The sequence below is a fragment of the Saprolegnia parasitica genome (assembly GCF_000151545.1).
Source record: "Saprolegnia parasitica CBS 223.65 unplaced genomic scaffold supercont2.112, whole genome shotgun sequence".
Taxonomy (NCBI): domain Eukaryota; phylum Oomycota; class Saprolegniomycetes; order Saprolegniales; family Saprolegniaceae; genus Saprolegnia; species Saprolegnia parasitica.
In genome coordinates, this window is record NW_012156506.1 from 18,125 (window position 1) to 33,642 (window position 15,518).

The 15,518-nt window shown below is 59.2% G+C and overlaps 7 protein-coding genes across 7 annotated transcripts; 6 read left to right on the forward strand and 1 right to left on the reverse strand.

Moving 5' to 3' along the window:
• Positions 1 to 16: 16 nt before the first annotated feature.
• On the forward strand, positions 17 to 1,569 carry SPRG_14119 (hypothetical protein). Its single transcript, XM_012352987.1, has 2 exons — positions 17 to 773; positions 826 to 1,569. The coding sequence occupies exons 1-2, from the start codon at positions 42 to 44 to the stop codon at positions 1,456 to 1,458; spliced, it is 1,365 nt and encodes a 454-aa protein (XP_012208377.1). The 5' UTR covers positions 17 to 41; the 3' UTR covers positions 1,459 to 1,569.
• A 1,189-nt stretch (positions 1,570 to 2,758) lies between these two features.
• On the forward strand, positions 2,759 to 4,144 carry SPRG_14120 (hypothetical protein). The gene has a single exon (XM_012352988.1). The coding sequence runs from the start codon at positions 2,804 to 2,806 to the stop codon at positions 4,094 to 4,096; it is 1,293 nt and encodes a 430-aa protein (XP_012208378.1). The 5' UTR covers positions 2,759 to 2,803; the 3' UTR covers positions 4,097 to 4,144.
• A 397-nt stretch (positions 4,145 to 4,541) lies between these two features.
• On the forward strand, positions 4,542 to 6,027 carry SPRG_14121 (hypothetical protein; the record flags this gene model as incomplete). Its single annotated transcript, XM_012352989.1, has 4 exons — positions 4,542 to 4,641; positions 4,696 to 5,082; positions 5,106 to 5,425; positions 5,461 to 6,027. 4 exons carry the CDS (start codon positions 4,542 to 4,544, stop codon positions 6,025 to 6,027), a joined length of 1,374 nt encoding a protein of 457 aa, XP_012208379.1.
• A 276-nt stretch (positions 6,028 to 6,303) lies between these two features.
• SPRG_14122 (hypothetical protein) lies at positions 6,304 to 7,014 on the reverse strand. Its single transcript, XM_012352990.1, has 3 exons — positions 6,968 to 7,014; positions 6,720 to 6,916; positions 6,304 to 6,671 (listed from the first exon to the last, which is right to left on the reverse strand). Exons 1-3 carry the CDS (start codon positions 6,990 to 6,992, stop codon positions 6,330 to 6,332), a joined length of 564 nt encoding a protein of 187 aa, XP_012208380.1. The 5' UTR covers positions 6,993 to 7,014; the 3' UTR covers positions 6,304 to 6,329.
• An 86-nt stretch (positions 7,015 to 7,100) lies between these two features.
• On the forward strand, positions 7,101 to 12,719 carry SPRG_14123 (hypothetical protein; the record flags this gene model as incomplete). Its single annotated transcript, XM_012352991.1, has 16 exons — positions 7,101 to 7,190; positions 7,240 to 7,295; positions 7,341 to 7,566; positions 7,619 to 7,713; positions 7,758 to 8,136; positions 8,189 to 8,206; positions 8,265 to 9,191; positions 9,241 to 9,758; positions 9,806 to 10,030; positions 10,078 to 10,606; positions 10,655 to 10,945; positions 10,990 to 11,405; positions 11,457 to 11,839; positions 11,886 to 11,986; positions 12,030 to 12,116; positions 12,167 to 12,719. 16 exons carry the CDS (start codon positions 7,101 to 7,103, stop codon positions 12,209 to 12,211), a joined length of 4,386 nt encoding a protein of 1,461 aa, XP_012208381.1. The 3' UTR covers positions 12,212 to 12,719.
• Positions 12,720 to 12,864: 145 nt separating this feature from the next.
• Positions 12,865 to 13,434, forward strand: SPRG_14124 (hypothetical protein; the record flags this gene model as incomplete). Its single annotated transcript, XM_012352992.1, has 5 exons — positions 12,865 to 12,896; positions 12,958 to 12,999; positions 13,041 to 13,164; positions 13,215 to 13,292; positions 13,343 to 13,434. Coding segments are annotated over 5 exons (368 nt in total), but the record flags the coding sequence as incomplete, so codon positions are not given.
• A 353-nt stretch (positions 13,435 to 13,787) lies between these two features.
• On the forward strand, positions 13,788 to 15,238 carry SPRG_14125 (hypothetical protein; the record flags this gene model as incomplete). Its single annotated transcript, XM_012352993.1, has 2 exons — positions 13,788 to 14,447; positions 14,471 to 15,238. 2 exons carry the CDS (start codon positions 13,788 to 13,790, stop codon positions 15,236 to 15,238), a joined length of 1,428 nt encoding a protein of 475 aa, XP_012208383.1.
• Between the last annotated feature and the right edge of the window lie 280 nt (positions 15,239 to 15,518).

Sequence of the window (15,518 nt, forward strand, 5' to 3'; positions counted from 1 at the left end):
ACGGCGTCGTCCAGCTCGAGGTGGTCATTTTCGCATTCGCCATGCTTCGCCAAGTGACCCGCAGCGCACCACTCCGCGCCTTCTCGACGCTGCCCGCGAAGGACGTGGCGTGCGAGCTCGCGGCCTCGAGCATCCGGTTCGGGACAGGCGTCACGAAGGAGGTCGGCATGGACCTCAAGGAAATGAAGGCCAAGCACGTCGTTGTCTTTACGGACCCCAAGCTCAAGGAAATGCCGGTTGTCAAGGTCGTCATGGATTCGCTCGCGCAGAACGGTATCATCGCGCATTTGTACGACCAAGTGCGCGTCGAGCCGAACGACCACTCGTTCAAGCACGCGATCGATTACATGCTCAACCACCCGGCCAAGATCGACGCGATCGTCGGCGTCGGCGGCGGCAGTGTCCTCGACACGGCCAAGATCGCCAACCTCTACTCGATGTTCCCGCCCGAGGACTTTTACGACTATGTCAACCCGCCCGTGGGCAAGGGCATGCCGGTGCCTGGCGCGCTCCTCCCGTTCATTGCGATCCCGACGACCGCCGGTACCGGCAGTGAAACCACGGGTGTTGCGATCTTTGACGATACGCGCCACAAGGCCAAGACGGGCGTCGCCAGCCGCCGCCTCAAGCCGACGCTCGGCATCGTCGATCCGGACAACACGGCGACGCTGCCGCCCAATGTGGCCAAGTACTCTGGCTTTGACGTGCTCTGCCACTCGATCGAGAGCTACACGGCCCTCCCGTTCACGGAGCGCCCGCACCCGGGCTCGCCGGTACATGGCCTTTCTCAGTTTGCCCTTTGTCTAACCCGAGGGAATGTCGTAGGTCCTCCGCCCCGCCTACCAGGGGTCCAACCCGATTAGTGACATCTGGTCGCTCCACGCGCTCCAGCAGACGACTAAGTACCTCCGCCGTGCAGTCGCCGACCCCTCGGACGTCGAGGCGCGCTCGGCCATGATCTTGGCGTCGACGTCGGCCGGCATTGGTTTCGGCAACGCCGGTGTCCACCTCTGCCACGGCATGAGCTACCCGATCGCGGCCCAAGTGCGCAAGTACGTGCCGCCGGGCTACGAGTGCGACCACCCGATGGTGCCGCACGGTCACTCGGTTGTCGTGACGGCGCCCGCGGTGTTCCGCTTCACGGGCAGCGCCGACCCGGAGCGCCACATGACGTGCGCCAAGACGCTTGCGTGGGGCACGGACCGCGTCTTCAAGTACGAGCAAATGTCGGCGGCCGCGATCAAGGAGGCTGCCGGTGAGATCCTCGCCGACGAAGTGCTTCGCCTCATGAGCTCGCTCGATGTGCCGCTTGGCCTTGAGCCGCTCGGCTACACGAAGGACGACATCCCGATGCTTGTCAAGGGCACGCTTCCCCAGCACCGTGTCACCAAGCTCGCGCCCCGTCCTGCCGGCGAGGAGGAGCTCAGTGCCATGTTTGAGAACGCGATGGCCTACTAAGCGACGACACTAGAATAAAGAAAGATGTCTGTGTACGTTGCGCACAGGTCGTCGATGATCTAGCAGCATCGCGAAGAATGAAATGAAATGTTTTGGTGGTTCTTCACCCCGTCGCGCTCGTCCAAGACTTGACGGATCCGTATGAGCCCTCGAGCGCGATACAAGCCGGCAACGTCGCATGCAGCGTGGCCTGTTTGCGTGTGGAGCGACTCGCAGAGCTATCGTTGTCGCTACCGCAGATAACGAAACTATCTGCGAGTGTCCTTGACAAGAAGCGACTGGTTGTCGCCAGTCTCCACTACTTCCCGTCTCTCTCGCGAGTCGGTAAGTCCGTTTTGCTTTCGCCGCGCAACCGGTTGTGTACAGTTTCTCCCTGCCCGTTTGCGGACAAGTCACTTGAGACGAGGCTGGTTTGGCGGGTGCTAAAGTTTTGACATTGAAACATCGTTTGGATTGCCATGCATACAAAAGCTAGCAATATCCCTTGTGCAATGGCTCTGCGGTGACCTTTTATCTTGCGCACTTGCATAGATGCAGGGCAGGAAGCTACTCGTAGAAAGCATTGACGAGTGCCTTGAGACGAGGCTGGTTTGGCGGGTGCTAACACGTACAGTGAGGGGTTGGATAGATATATTACGAAGTACCGGGTAGTTGTTCATTTTCACACGCATCTTCGAGACCGAGGGTTAAAACAGCCTTTGGATATGCACATACATTGTATTGGTGGCATGGGGTGACGATATTTGAGCTACGATGTGATAGTTGGGTACTGTAACGATGTTAATTGGGATTTTGGACGTTGCTCCATACTAGTACGGTTGAAACTTGGATAAATTCATGAAAATGCTTTTTCGTACGTCTTTGCGAGGCCAAGAACTGAGGCAGCATATGCCACTCGAGTGCGTCATTTTATTAGTGTGCGATATCATCGGTTCTCAACCCTCCGTGTCCTTTAGCCGTCGGTAGGGGCCAGGTCGGGCTCGAGTTTGAAAGCCGGTTCGGAGGCGATTCATGGTGAGCATTATCAGTTTCTATGCTAACGCGTCGCTATTCAAAGGGGACACTGAAGCACTAGTCCAGAAAATGGCCGGCGATAGCATGACCGCGGATCGCAACGACAGTGTCCAAGCTCTCGGCCAGTCACAGTGTCCTGGGAGCGTGCCACGTAGTGGGCCATCGTTTCAAAACGGACCAATCGTTGGCGAGTATTTAATTATACCTACAAATACAGAATATACTGTCGATGTTTTAAATACCGCCGGTCAAATGGGTTCGGCGTGTCGCACATCGAAGGGCGTGGTGACGATGGCGAGAAGACGAAGAAGACGCCGGAAGCGCACCGGCGATGCTGCCCCAGGATCTCGTGCATGTCGTCGCCCGCTACGTCGAGGCGCCAGACGACGTTCTGAGCTTCCTCGACGCACTGCCGGCCGGCAGCCGCGGTCCGTCGCTCGGCAGCCTCGTGGCGCTGGCCACCGAGAGGCCGGCGTCGGCGCTCTGGCCGCGGCTGGTGCTGTCGTCTGTAGCGTCAAACCGTCAGCGCAAGTGGCTCTGCAATGCCATGCGCAACCACCCGTGCGTCGAGCTCGACGCCGATGCCCTCGGGCTCTGGGTGCCGCACATCCTTCCGTCGACGCGTCTGCGCATGAGCATCGAGAAGAGTCACGTGGATGCTCTCCCGGATTCCATCTTGTCGGCGCTTTGCGAGCTCGAGATCATGTTGGACACGCCAACTTCCATCTCGGTCTTTGCTTGCTTTCTCCAAACGTTGCCACGCCTCCGTGTCCTGCGACTCGAGTGCCTCTGGACCAGCCTCGATTCGCCGCCGCGCCTCGAGCCGCTTATCGCAGGCCCGCGCCAGGTGTGGCTCGAGTCGGTGGGCTTTTCGTTTCAGCGTGGACACGTGCTCTCGATCGCGACGGTGACTGCCATCGCACAGTTCCTATCAGCGCAGAGCGTGCGTGACGTGAGCTTCCGTAGTGTCGACGTCACGCCCGAGGCCGGCGACACCTTGAGCGCTGTGCTGGAGTCGTCGCAGTCTCTGCAGCGTCTCGTGTTGCAAGAGAGCCATACGCTTGTGGCAGCGCTGACACGCACGACGCGGCATCTGCCACATCTAAAGCACTTGGTCCTCAACGACGTGTCGTGGCGTCATTTGGAGACGCTCTGGTCGAGATTGCCTGCATGTATGAAGGGGCTATCGACGCTCCACCTCTGGCTGGACCACGGCCGCTTGAACGACGACGAGTTTAAACGGTTTGTATCCGTGCTTGGCCAACTCCAGCTCGAGACTCTCCAGCTGCACGCGAAGAACCTATTGCTCAACTACCCGGGGCGCGTAGCTCTCTTGCTCGCAGCGCTGGCGCCGCAAAGAGACTTGGTTGCGCTCACTTTGCACTTTACGATGTTGAGCAACGACGACATTTGGACACTGGCCGCGACGTTGCCATGTGCAGTGGCGACGCTGGATCTGCGATACAACGCGTACAACGACGCCAGCGTCGACGCACTACTGGTCCTACTGCAGCGGCCTGCACTGCGCCACGTGGCGCTTGCCGAGACGCTCTCGCACGCTGCCCAAGACCGCTTGCGTGCGACGTGCCCGAGGCCCCTGCGCCTGACCTTTGACGCCAAGTAGACAGGGATGCGTTTCAAGGGATATCCGTGCATAATTCATGTCCCTGGGTACATGTTCGTTTGCTTGTCGATCGTTTGCTACCGGCCTTGCATCCGCATCCTTTGAGCATGCCCAACCCAAATCCGAGGAAATCCCTCTTGAAATTCGAGAAAATTCGACCCGAAGGCAGTCCCCCTTGTAGCCCCAGTAGAGTTATGGCTCCTCTCATCGACGCTTGTGTTCAAGACCATTGGTGTGAGCCTGAGTATGAGCCATACCAAGGGTCACCCTTGGCCTTACCAATATTCTTGGATGGATTTGGGGGCAGAATCGCTTCCGTTCCCGCCACCATGTTATCCGGATACGTGTCGTCTATCCGGACCATCGAAAGTGCTCGAAAGCCCATACAAAGCACGAGACAGGGATCTTGCCTCCATCATTTTGGATTTGCGGTCAACGAGCGAAAATGGCCAAGATTGTCGAGCTGACGGCCGATGGCGGCGTGAAGAAGGAGATCCTCAAGGAGGGCTCGGGCGAGTTTGCGCCCGCGGGCTACGAGATCCGAGGTACATATGACGGCGTGGGCTAGGCCCGGCGAAAGGCTCATGGCATGCGGCTAGCGCACTACACGGGCACGCTCCTCGACGGCTCCAAGTTTGACTCGTCGCGCGACCGCGGCCAAGTGTTTACCTTTGTGCTCGGGAAGGGCAACGTCATCAAGGCGTGGGACCTTGCATTTGCGAGCATGAAGGTCGGCGAGCGCGCGATGCTCACGTGCGCGCCTGAGTACGCGTACGGCGCGAGCGGGAGCCCGCCCAAGATCCCCGCCAACGCGACGCTGCAGTTTGATGTCGAGCTTCTCGGCTTTGCGCCCAAGAAGAAGGACATGTGGGAAATGAGCGTTGTCGAGAAGCTCGCGGAGGCCGAGGCGCTCAAGGCCGAGGGCACGGCGCTCTTCAAGGCCGGGTCGTTTGATGCCGCCACGACAAGTACCTCGAGGGTGCCAAGTACTGCGACGACGACCACGAAGCCACGGATGCGCAAAAGGCGACGCTCAAGGAAACGCAGACGATCTTGTACCTCAACGGTGCGATGGCGAGCTTGAAGACCCAGTCGTACACGGCGGCGGCGAGTGCGGCCGCAAAGGCGCTCAAGCTCGACAAGAGCAACGTCAAGGCGCTCTTCCGCCACGGCGTGGCGCTCATGCACCTCAACGATCTCGACCGCGCGAAAGAGGACTTGCTCGCCGCGGCCAAGCTCGACCCGCAGAACCGCGACGTGCGCCGCGAACTCGTCGTCCTGAAGGCCAAGATGGAAGAGGCCAAGAAGGCCCAGAAGAGCGCGTTTGGGGTCTCTTTGGCAAGGTCTCGATGTACGACGACAAGGCAGCGGTCGCCAAGGTCGTGTCGCTGGACGAAGCCTCGGATCCGTCCAACCCCAAGGTGTTTTTCGATATTACGATGGGTGGCGCGCCGGCCGGCCGCATCACGATGGAGCTCTTCGCCAACGTTGTGCCCAAGACGGCCGAGAACTTCCGCGCGCTCTGCACGGGCGAGAAGGGCGCCGCGAGCACGGGCCAGCCGTTGCACTACAAGGGCTCGAGCTTCCACCGCGTCATCTCCAACTTTATGCTGCAGGGCGGCGACTTCACGGCCGGCAACGGCACGGGCGGCGAGTCGATTTACGGCGAGAAGTTTGCCGACGAGAACTTTATCTTGAAGCACACGGGCCCCGGCCTGCTTTCGATGGCCAACGCGGGCCCGGGCACGAATGGGTCGCAGTTTTTCATCACGACGGTCACGACGCCCCACCTCGACGGCAAGCACGTGGTCTTTGGCCGTGTACTCGATGGCATGGATGTGGTCAAGGCCATCGAGTCGACCGCAACGGACAAGGGCGACAAGCCCATCTCGCCTGTGCTCATTGCCGACTGCGGCGTGCTCTCGGCGTGATCGTAGTCGTACAAGAGTAGATAAGAAAGAATGAAGGAAATGCCCTTGGGCTGTCTTGCTAGCGTCGTCCGCCCAGCTAGGAGGTTCTTGCAGCATCGCAGCGTCCGAGATGGTGCCGTCCGTGGCGACGGAAGCCATAGCGCTTGCGTGACCCTGGTACGAGCGACGTGCATGCAAAGGTACGTGCTGAATCTCGGTGGCATGCAGTACTAGTACCACGAGAATGTACGTACACCGACCTGCGCACAGAGGCCGCTTACTGCGTGAGTGAGGTGTGGAGCATGATCGTCAAAGATTGTATCTTAACGCAGGAGGTTAAAGTCGTTCATGGTCGCTGTGAGCAGCAGATTGGCCTCCTCCTTGGTCTGCTCGATGAGCGTCTTGTAGTACGCGCGCTCGCGTGCGTGTTGCTGCCGTAGCCGGTCCCGACCTTGGCGCGAGACGTCGGCGAGCATCGCGAGCTGGCGCCCCGTGTCCCGTTCCAGCTCTTCGGCGACGAGGGCGGCGAGGTGCGTCTGTAGCGCCGCCTTCATTTTCTCCAGCAGTTGCACTTGGAGGTCGCTCCGCGACGATGGGGACAAGCTCGGGTCGGCGAGGCGTTCGAGCAGCCCGCGCCGCGACTCGCGCTCGGCGGCCGCGTAGCGCTACATCGCCATGAGGTCGCACCATGTCATTCGCATCCGCTGTACTACCGCCCGCATTGCCTCCATCTTGGCTTCCCAGCCCACTTGCGCCCCGAGCGTCCGCGTCGACTGCGTCTCGGCGTGGAGGATCGGTGACGGGCTCGAGAGCGAGTGGGGTGAGTACATGCCCGCCGCGGCGTACCGCGCGGGGCTTCGCGGCGCCTCGTCCGCGACCTCGACCTCGACGTCTACCTCGAGCCATTCGCCTAGCGGAGCTCCATGGCCATGGCTCTACGACGTCGTCATGCTCCTCGCACCGGTCTCGGCGTCACGGACGCGCATGCTGCAAGATCGAAAAAAGAGCCAATGAAAAAAAGCCCGAGTTTGAGCCAATGGCCTTTGGCGAGACGTTGCACCGCGACGCTTGGAGCGAAACCGGAACTGGCGACGATGGCGGAGGCCGAGAACATCCGCGTGGCCGTGCGCTGCCGGCCCATGAGCAAGAAAGAGATCAACGAGCAGGCCGAGTCGTGCTTCACGGTACAGGAGTCCAATCGACGTAGCGTGTCCATGACGTGGCGCCATCTAGTGCAAGAACGGCAACGCCGTGCTCACCAACCCGGACAACAAGGACGAAGTGCACGAGTACGCTGTGCGAGCCAATTGCTCTCGTCGACTAGCGCTGCGTAGGTTTGGCTTTGACTTTGTGTACCCGTGCGAGACGGAGCAGTGCAAGGTCTTCAACGACTTTGGCCAGCCCGTGCTGCAGCGCGCGTTTGGCGGCTACAATGGCACGATCTTCGCCTATGGGCAGACCGGCAGTGGCAAGACGTTCAGCATGGCCGGCATTGCCGGCAACGAAGACCTCGAAGGCCTCATCCCGCGCATGAACAAGGCGCTCTTCGACCACGTGCACGTATGCACCATGAACCTTCGCACCGGTGGGAGGCTCATGCGGCATGGAATAGGCCGAGAAGACGAACAGCCCCAACAAGCTCTTCCTCGTCGAGTGCTCGTTCTTTGAGATTTACAACGAAATCATCTACGACCTCCTCGACTCGAGGTCCGTGCCACCTCCTCCGAGACGTTGCAACAACCGATGTGTAGCCCTTCCAAAGACAAGAAAAACAAAGGCCTCGAGATCAAGGAACATAGCGTGCTCGGTATCTACGTCAAGGACCTCCAGGAGCGCGTTGTCGAGTCGCGCGACGAAGTGCTCGAGCTCATGGCCCAAGGCCAAGCCAACCGCACGGTTGGGTACACCAACATGAACTCGGAGAGCTCGCGGTCGCACTCGATCTTTGTCATCAAGATCCACCAGAAAGACTCGCTCGACGAGAGCAAAAACGTCTTTGCCAAGGTCAACCTCGTGGACCTCGCGGGCTCGGAGCGTGCGGCGGGCACGGGTGCTGTCGGCACGCGACTAAAGGAAGGCGCCAACATCAACAAGTCGCTCAGTGCGCTCGGCAACGTCATCAACGCGCTCGTCGAGGACGCACGGACGGGCAAAATCGTTCATTCCGTACCGCAATTCCAAGCTCACGCGCGTGCTCCAGGTAGCTTTGAAGACGGGATCGATCGAGTGGTAGATGGATGATGCTATGTTGGGACTAGGAGTCGCTCGGTGGCAACTCGCTCTGTTCGATGCTCGCAACTCTCTCGCCGGCCAACATCAACTTTATCGAGACGCTGGGCACGCTCAAGTATGCGAGCCGCGCCAAGTCCATCAAGGTCAACGCCAAGAAGAACGAAGAGGCGAGCCAGATCTCACAGCTCAACGAAGAGATTGCAGCGCTCAAGAAGCGCCTCATGGAGCAGCAGAGCATTAGCGTCGACCCGGCCGAGAAGAACGAAGTCATTGCGCGGTTTGAAAAGCAGATTCAGGAGATGGATGCAGTCCGGCTACAGACATGGGAAGACAAGGCCAAGCTCAGCAAGCAGCACGAGCTCGAGCGGAAAAAACTGGCCAAAGAGAAAGCGCGCGCTGACCAAAAGACCCAAGATGAAAAAATCAAAAAGTGGAAGCTCTTGGAAGCCAAAGCCGACATTGAACTCGCGATGCGGGCGACGCGCGAACTCGATGTCGGTACCGACAGCTGGATCCACATGGCCGCCAAAGCCAAGGCGCTCGAGCAAGACGTTAAGGACGCGCGGACGCTCATTTGCGTCTTTAAAGACTCGCTGGACAAAGACGTCCTCAACTGGAAGGGCACGGACGACGACGCATCGTCCGTGCACGTGACCGCGAACCAGCTCTGCACAAAAATCAAAAACATTCAGGAGGAAAGCGCCAAGATGATGGCCCTCGAGAGCGAGCTCTTGCGGCAAACGAGTGCGATTCTGGACGCGATTGCGACGGAGATGGACGTGCTGCAGCGCAACTGGACGACTACGGTCGCGACGACGCCGCCACCCTCGAAAGAAGCCAAAGTGCTCTACGAAGACCGCGACAAGGCGCTGAGCATCACGATGCACATGGTGCAAGCGTACCGCGCGGCCTTGCTGAGTACGCTCAAGTCGGAGCGGAAGCGCATCTTTCACGTACGGCGTTCTTTCGAAAAGGAAATGGCGAGCTCATGGTTGTATGCAGATGCACGACGCCGCCAAGCTCCTCAGCAACGAGCTCCAGGCCCAAGTCGAGAGCCCGCACATGGATGACGAGCGCAAGAAGGCGCGCGCGATGGCCCTCAAGTCGCTTGCCGGTGCGCTCGACGCCATCTCGGACGCTTCGCACGCCACCACGTCAGAGAATGCCAGCGATGCAGCGCCGACGTACGAGCCCAAAGGCGAGCCGTTTGCGTTCGGGCTGGAAAAACGACTGCTCGGCGACGACCGGCTCTCGGCGTCGTCGGGCGATGCCAAAGCCGCGCGCTTGCACGGGGCGGGGAGCTGGGCGCCGTCACCGGGCGACGTGACACCGTGGCTACGCATCGACTTGGAGAAACCTCGTTTTGTTGTCAGCGTCAGCGTCCAGGGCGGCGTCTTGGGCCAAACCAGTGCCGAGGACCCGCCATTGGACTTGTCCAAAGCCCACATGGACACCGTGCTGAGTCAAGTGGCGGCGACCGCTGTCAGCGGGGACCACGACCAGACATACGAGATTGCAAAGTACGGTTCTGTTCGACGACGGCGTGTCCTCATTCCTGTGCGCGTAGACACATCATGTCGTGGGTCAAACTGCTCAAGTCGCCGCAAGTACCCACGAAGCTCTTTAGCCGGCCGCCCGTCCGGTTCCTCCATGACGTCATCACGCAAGTCGCGCTCAACACAGGGTACGGCAAAGACGTCTTCTCGGAGAAAGACAGGGACTACAACCAGCTCACCGAGAAGAAAGAGAAAGTCGAGTACCTTCTCAAGGTCCTTCAGCTCGTCCAAACCACGTACACCAATCTGGAGGTGACCATGTCGTCACCGTGGCATATGGTAGGTTCCAGGGAGTCATAGACGTCAAGGCCACGGACGCCAACATCCTTGCTGGAAAGGAGCCCGAGCAAACGATGCAGCTGCTTGGGCTATTCTGCCTCGGTGCCATCAAGCATGTCGCGACGCACGGCGCTCCTGTGCCACAAGAGGCGTGGGTCACCGAGCTGCAAATCGAGACGAGCGTTGAGGGGGACACTTGGGTGCAGTTGCCCGCCCCCGTGGTTGCCAATGTCGACGTGACCTCGGTTGTCGTCCTTGGTCTGCCCCCCAACACGGTCGCCCGGTACGTCAAGCTACTGCCGACCAAGTGGCAGAACACGCCAGCGCTTCGGGTCGAGGTGATGGGTATGGCCGCCGTGAGTGCAGACTCGGGTGTGGATGCGATTCAAACCGAGATCCTCGGCTACCTCGGGCTGCTGACCAACCTTCTCTCGGCGGGCGAGCTCGTCCTCGAAGAGGCCAAGGTCAAGTGGGCCCAAGCAAAAGACAGCCAGCGAGAAAAACAAACCGCACTCAACAACCTCGTCCAAGAGGTGTGTTTCGTTGCTTTGTGAATGTGGATTGAGGTAGCGATCCTGTAGATGGACACGTGGAAGGCCCAGACGCAGACGCTGCAGGCCAATTTGGACGCGGCCAACAAGGTCATCGACAAGTGGAAAGCTGAGAAAGGCGAGTCGGACTCCAAGCTCTCGGCTGCGACCGCTCAAATGCAAGCTATTTCGGCGCAGTGCAAAGCGACAGAAGACCACCTTGCGCAGGCCAAGGCAACGATCGACAGCCTCACGACCCAGTGTGCCGAGCTCACGCAGGCGAACGCTGCTGTCACGCACCAGCAATCGCAGCTCGAGGCGCAATTGACGTCCATGACACAGGTACATTGTGTGCTGCCATCGTTCAAGGTATCAACGTAAAGTAGTCCAAGGCCGACTTGGAAAAACTGAGCGAGAGCTTGCGCGCGCAATTGAGCTCAAAAAGTGCCCTCGAGGGCGCGACCGACTCGCGCATGGCGAGCCTCTCGGCCGAGCTCCAGACCGTCACAATCCAATTGGACGAAGCCAAACGCAACATTGAGCGGACGGCCAAGGCGCTGGCCGAAGCCGAGGCGGACAAGTCGACCGCGTCGCAGCAAATAAAGGCGCTCAAGCTCGAGGCGACCACCAAAGACCGCGCCAACGAAGCGCTCGAGGCCAAGTTTAAGGCGGACGTCGCCGACCTCCAGCGGCAGCAAGCGGCGACGAATGCGGCGCTGCAAGAGTCAACGGCCCAACGCTCCGAGGTGGAAGGCCAGGCGCAGCGTGCCCAAGCTTTAGTGGCAAGCCTGCAAGCCGAGCTGTGCGTGTCGACTCTTTTCGTGTTGATAGATTGATACATTTTGGTGGGTAGGGAAGCGACCAAAAAGCGACAGACGGAGAACGCAACGTCCGAGATCAAACGCCTTCAGGACGAAGCCAGCGAGGCTGAGAAGCGGTACTTCTCCGTGCAGACGCAGCAAGTGCGGCTCCAAGCTGACAACGAGCGGCTCGAAGCGAAATTCGCTGCCGCGGACGAGAAGCTTCGCGTGCTGGACGCCAAGCTGCTCGAGGCGACGGCGACGATCGAGTCGCTCCAGCGCGAGAAGAAGCAGCTCGAGGAGCTCGAGGAAGAACTCAACCTGCAGCTGCAAGTCGTTACGGAAGAACGCGACTCGGCGCGCCAAAAAGAAGAAATTCTCTTTTTTGAAAACGCCGAAAAGGATCAAGAAATCGAGCGCATCCGGGACGGCTACGGTAACTATTACCATCTCGATGGCTCGGTTGAATCGACATGTGGTAGTCTGGGTCACGGACCGCATGAACAACAAAGAAGACGAGCTCGCCGAGCTCCAGGAGCAAATTGAAAATACCAAAGTCTTCTTCGCCTCTCGACGAGCAGCGGTAGATACGCCACCGTATCCTGGATCTCATCCAACGATGTTAGAGACACCGAGTCGTCCAAGCTCGAGTCAGCCCGCGACGCAAAGTGTCGGGGACCTCGCGAGCCTGTACCGCATCGCCTTTCAGAAAGGTACGAGAGTAGTAGTAGTACGCATGTCATGCGACGTTATTCTGCATTAGACTGCCCTGCGTCGGCGTCGCCGAGTGAGCTTCTGCAACAACTGACGCACTGGATGCGAGCGCAGTCGCCCGCGGCCAACGCCCCGGCCGAGAGGCCGACGACGGGTCCTTCCAGCCAGAATGTCCAGCCGGCGGCAAAGCCAGCCAATACCGTCAAACCAGCGGTTGCCACACCCGCCAAACCGCCAGCCACCAAGCCCGACGCGCCGCCGACGTCTGTGACGCAAGGCGCGTCACACACCAAGCCACCCGAGGTCAGCGTCAAGCGACAAGTGTCGATTGAAGACTTGTCGCCGCCCGCGCGCATCGAGCCCAAGCCGGTGCTCGTCACCGGCAAGTCGGTCGCGTCCGAGATTTACGACGACAACGAGTACGACGACGACTTTGATGCGGCCGACGACGACGACGGAGCGAAGCGCACCAAGGCCAAGCGGCGCAGTCTCTTGAATGGCGAGGCCACCGTCGAGCCTGCGCCAGTGCTTGTGACAACCTCCAGTAGCACCCACTAAGAATGTCAAGCCTGTAATATATATGTACGACGACGCCTCAAGGACCCTCTTCTGTGCTAGACAAGCAGTTGTTTCGAAGTGCGAAGTATCAGTGTATCAGGTGGAACGTTCTTTGAATCAAAACGTTCCTGGAAAAAGATCGCGATCTTGGAGGGGCGCGCCACCACCAGTCCAGTTTTGCGTTGCGTACGATGGTCGACGACTTGCAGTCGTCGGAAGAGGTACGACCTTCCTTGCTCGCATCAGCAGCAGCAGCGGGAATGCAAGCTGTCTCTGCGCTAGCTGGCCTTTGTGGCCGAAGAAGTCGACCGCATCATCCTCCAGGTACACGGCGCTGGCATGCACAACGCGATTCATTGTCCTAGTCGGTCGAGTACTTTTTAAAAGACCGGTCGTATGAAGAGTCCGAGGTGTCGCACTGGGTCGACTCGATCTGCGATGGCATCATGAAGGGCCTCTGCGAGCTGCGCAAGCCGCTCAAGTACATAGGTACCCTGCGCACTTGATCGTCGCCAATCGTGTTGACGCAACCATTTCAGTAAGCTGCGTCATCATGCAAAAGAACGGCGCGGGCGTCCACTCGGCCGTGTCGTGCCACTGGGACACGGCCATCGACGGTATTTGATCATCTTTCGTAAAAAGTCCATCTTGTGAGAGCGTTCCGTAGGTGCCCACGTCGTCAAGTGGCCAAGTGACAAGCACAAGGAGCACAACCGTACCATGTACTGCATCGTGACGGTTGGTGGTCTTGGCTTCTAGGCATGAAAGACATGTAATCTTCAACAGCCATATTGTACATTAAACAAACGTGTTCAAGTACATCGCAGCGTCATCGCGCCCTTGTAGAGGACTGAAGCACCCGTTCACCCATTTCTTGTGGGAGCAAAGGACGTTTGTCTTGACCAAAGCACACAAAACTCGTATTCACCTGTGGCCTACAGACTATGGCGTTCCTTGGGCCTTTGGTGTGGTCTGGGTGGAGGAAGCTTTTCGCACCATCCCACGAGGCGGGTCGCTTAGAAGCGCTCGAGTACGGTATTGCGTGAGCCAATCACAGCGTCGACTAATTTGGGCGCGGCAAAGAGCGTCAGTTGACCTGCATACTTGGCGCCATGAACGTGACGAAGCGACTCAAACCAACGGGGCCCGAGCCGGCCGCCTTGCCGCAGGACCTCCTCGAGAAGATATTGGGCTACCTCGACATGCACACTACCTTCTTCGCAGCGCTGGACGCCCTTCCAACGGTTGCGAGAAACCCGTTCCTGCTGGCTCTCTCGACGCTTCGTCACGAGTGTCCGCCATGGCTGCTCTGGCCGATGCTTTATGTGCGTGACGTTTCGGCCGAGACGGCAGGGCTCAGGGCAGTCTTTGAATGCGCGTTAAGCAGCCACCCGCGCGTTCAACTGGAATCCAACAGCCCGGTCCGGTACTTTGACATGGCTTCTGGCGATGTGCACTTGACGGTGGACGCAGTTGTTCTTGTCCATCTCAGTGCGGCGTCCTTGGCAACGGTAACCGACTTGACCGTGGACATGACGGAAGGACAATCGCTCCAGGGTGTGGCCGCGCACTTGGCCCACGCCCGCCACCTTCGTTCGCTCTGCCTTTCGTTGAACATCCGTGAATTGGCCCAAGAGGACACGCTTCCGATCCTTCGCGAGACGGTGTCATTCTCTCTGCGCTCGATGCATCTCAAGCTCTTAGGGGATCGCACGCCTTTTGTCGACGAGGCCATGTCGCGCCTTCTGGCACAAGCGCTCGTGTCGTTTCCCGTCACACGCCCCTTGTCGACGAGGCCATGTCGCGCTATCTGGCAGCGCGTCTGCTCTACGACGCGATCGAAGATGCGCGAAAGCTTCACAGCGTCCACTTCTTTGCAAGCTCGGACCTTGCGTGTTTGCTCTCGGCCTTTGGCCAGCCGTGGACATGCCACCGTCTCCACGAGCATGGAACACGCTGCAACGAGAGAGCGACTGCGTCGGCCGAGCAAGTATTTCCCAAGATTAAAGCGTGGACTATCGAGCCACGGTCGTCCGAGACAAGCCGTGCCTTGAGGTCGCTGGCCGTCATGACTTCCGCGCGCCGATGCTCAATGACTTTTTGGGGCGAGCTGGACGAGACGGACTTTGTGACGGAGCTTTTGCCGCGCCTCGGACGACTCTCGCGCGTGCAGTCAGTCGCACTTTCGGGAGGTCAGCTCTTTGAAAACGCGTCTCGCATCTCCCCACTGATCGAAACTCTGCGTGGTTTGCGTCATCTGACGTCGCTGCGCCTATCGTACACGGGCCTCACATCGGACGGCCTTCGATCACTGCTCCCGCTCGTGGCCGCGCACCCCCAGCTCGCGCACCTCTACTTGAGTGGTAACGACTTGGCGGACGATGCAGTGCCATTGCTTAAGCAAGTGATTGCAACGTCGCAAATTCAGTCGCTTTGGATCACCTCCAACGAGCTCACGGATGACGCTCAGGACGAACTCCTTGACTACACCCGTCAACTGCGTCGGTCGCCACTGTACCTTGCGCTGACCTTGATAGACTGCTGCGAGAACGAGGGTGAATGAACAACCCGTGCGAACGCTCTCATTCGATCAGGGGCACATAAAAAGAGGAAGCTGGAAAAGTCGGCGTTGAACACCCTCTTGTTTGATGTACAATTGTATTGCATTTGACATACCACCACGCCATCCATGGTATAGTACGAGTGCTGTCTCATGTCGCCGAAGGTCCAGTTGTTGAATATCGAGCAAACGCAAGGGTAAGGACAAAGCGAGGTAGCGTGACGACACCCCGCGCAGAGCACGAACCTCGACGCAGCCAGTGGGCTCGTTTCTTAAACGCCGG

Coding starts and splice junctions, on each gene's coding strand:
- SPRG_14119 (XM_012352987.1), top strand. CDS start 42: ATGCTTCGCCAAGTGACCCGCAGCGCACCACTCCGCGCCTTCTCGACG. Junction 774..825: donor GCCCGCACCCGGGCTCGCCG/GTACATGGCCTT, acceptor GGAATGTCGTAG/GTCCTCCGCCCCGCCTACCA.
- SPRG_14120 (XM_012352988.1), top strand. CDS start 2,804: ATGCTGCCCCAGGATCTCGTGCATGTCGTCGCCCGCTACGTCGAGGCG.
- SPRG_14122 (XM_012352990.1), bottom strand. CDS start 6,992: ATGCGCGTCCGTGACGCCGAGACCG. Junction 6,917..6,967: donor CGTCCGTGACGCCGAGACCG/GTGCGAGGAGCA, acceptor GAGCTCCGCTAG/GCGAATGGCTCGAGGTAGAC. Junction 6,672..6,719: donor AGATGGAGGCAATGCGGGCG/GTAGTACAGCGG, acceptor ATGGCGATGTAG/CGCTACGCGGCCGCCGAGCG.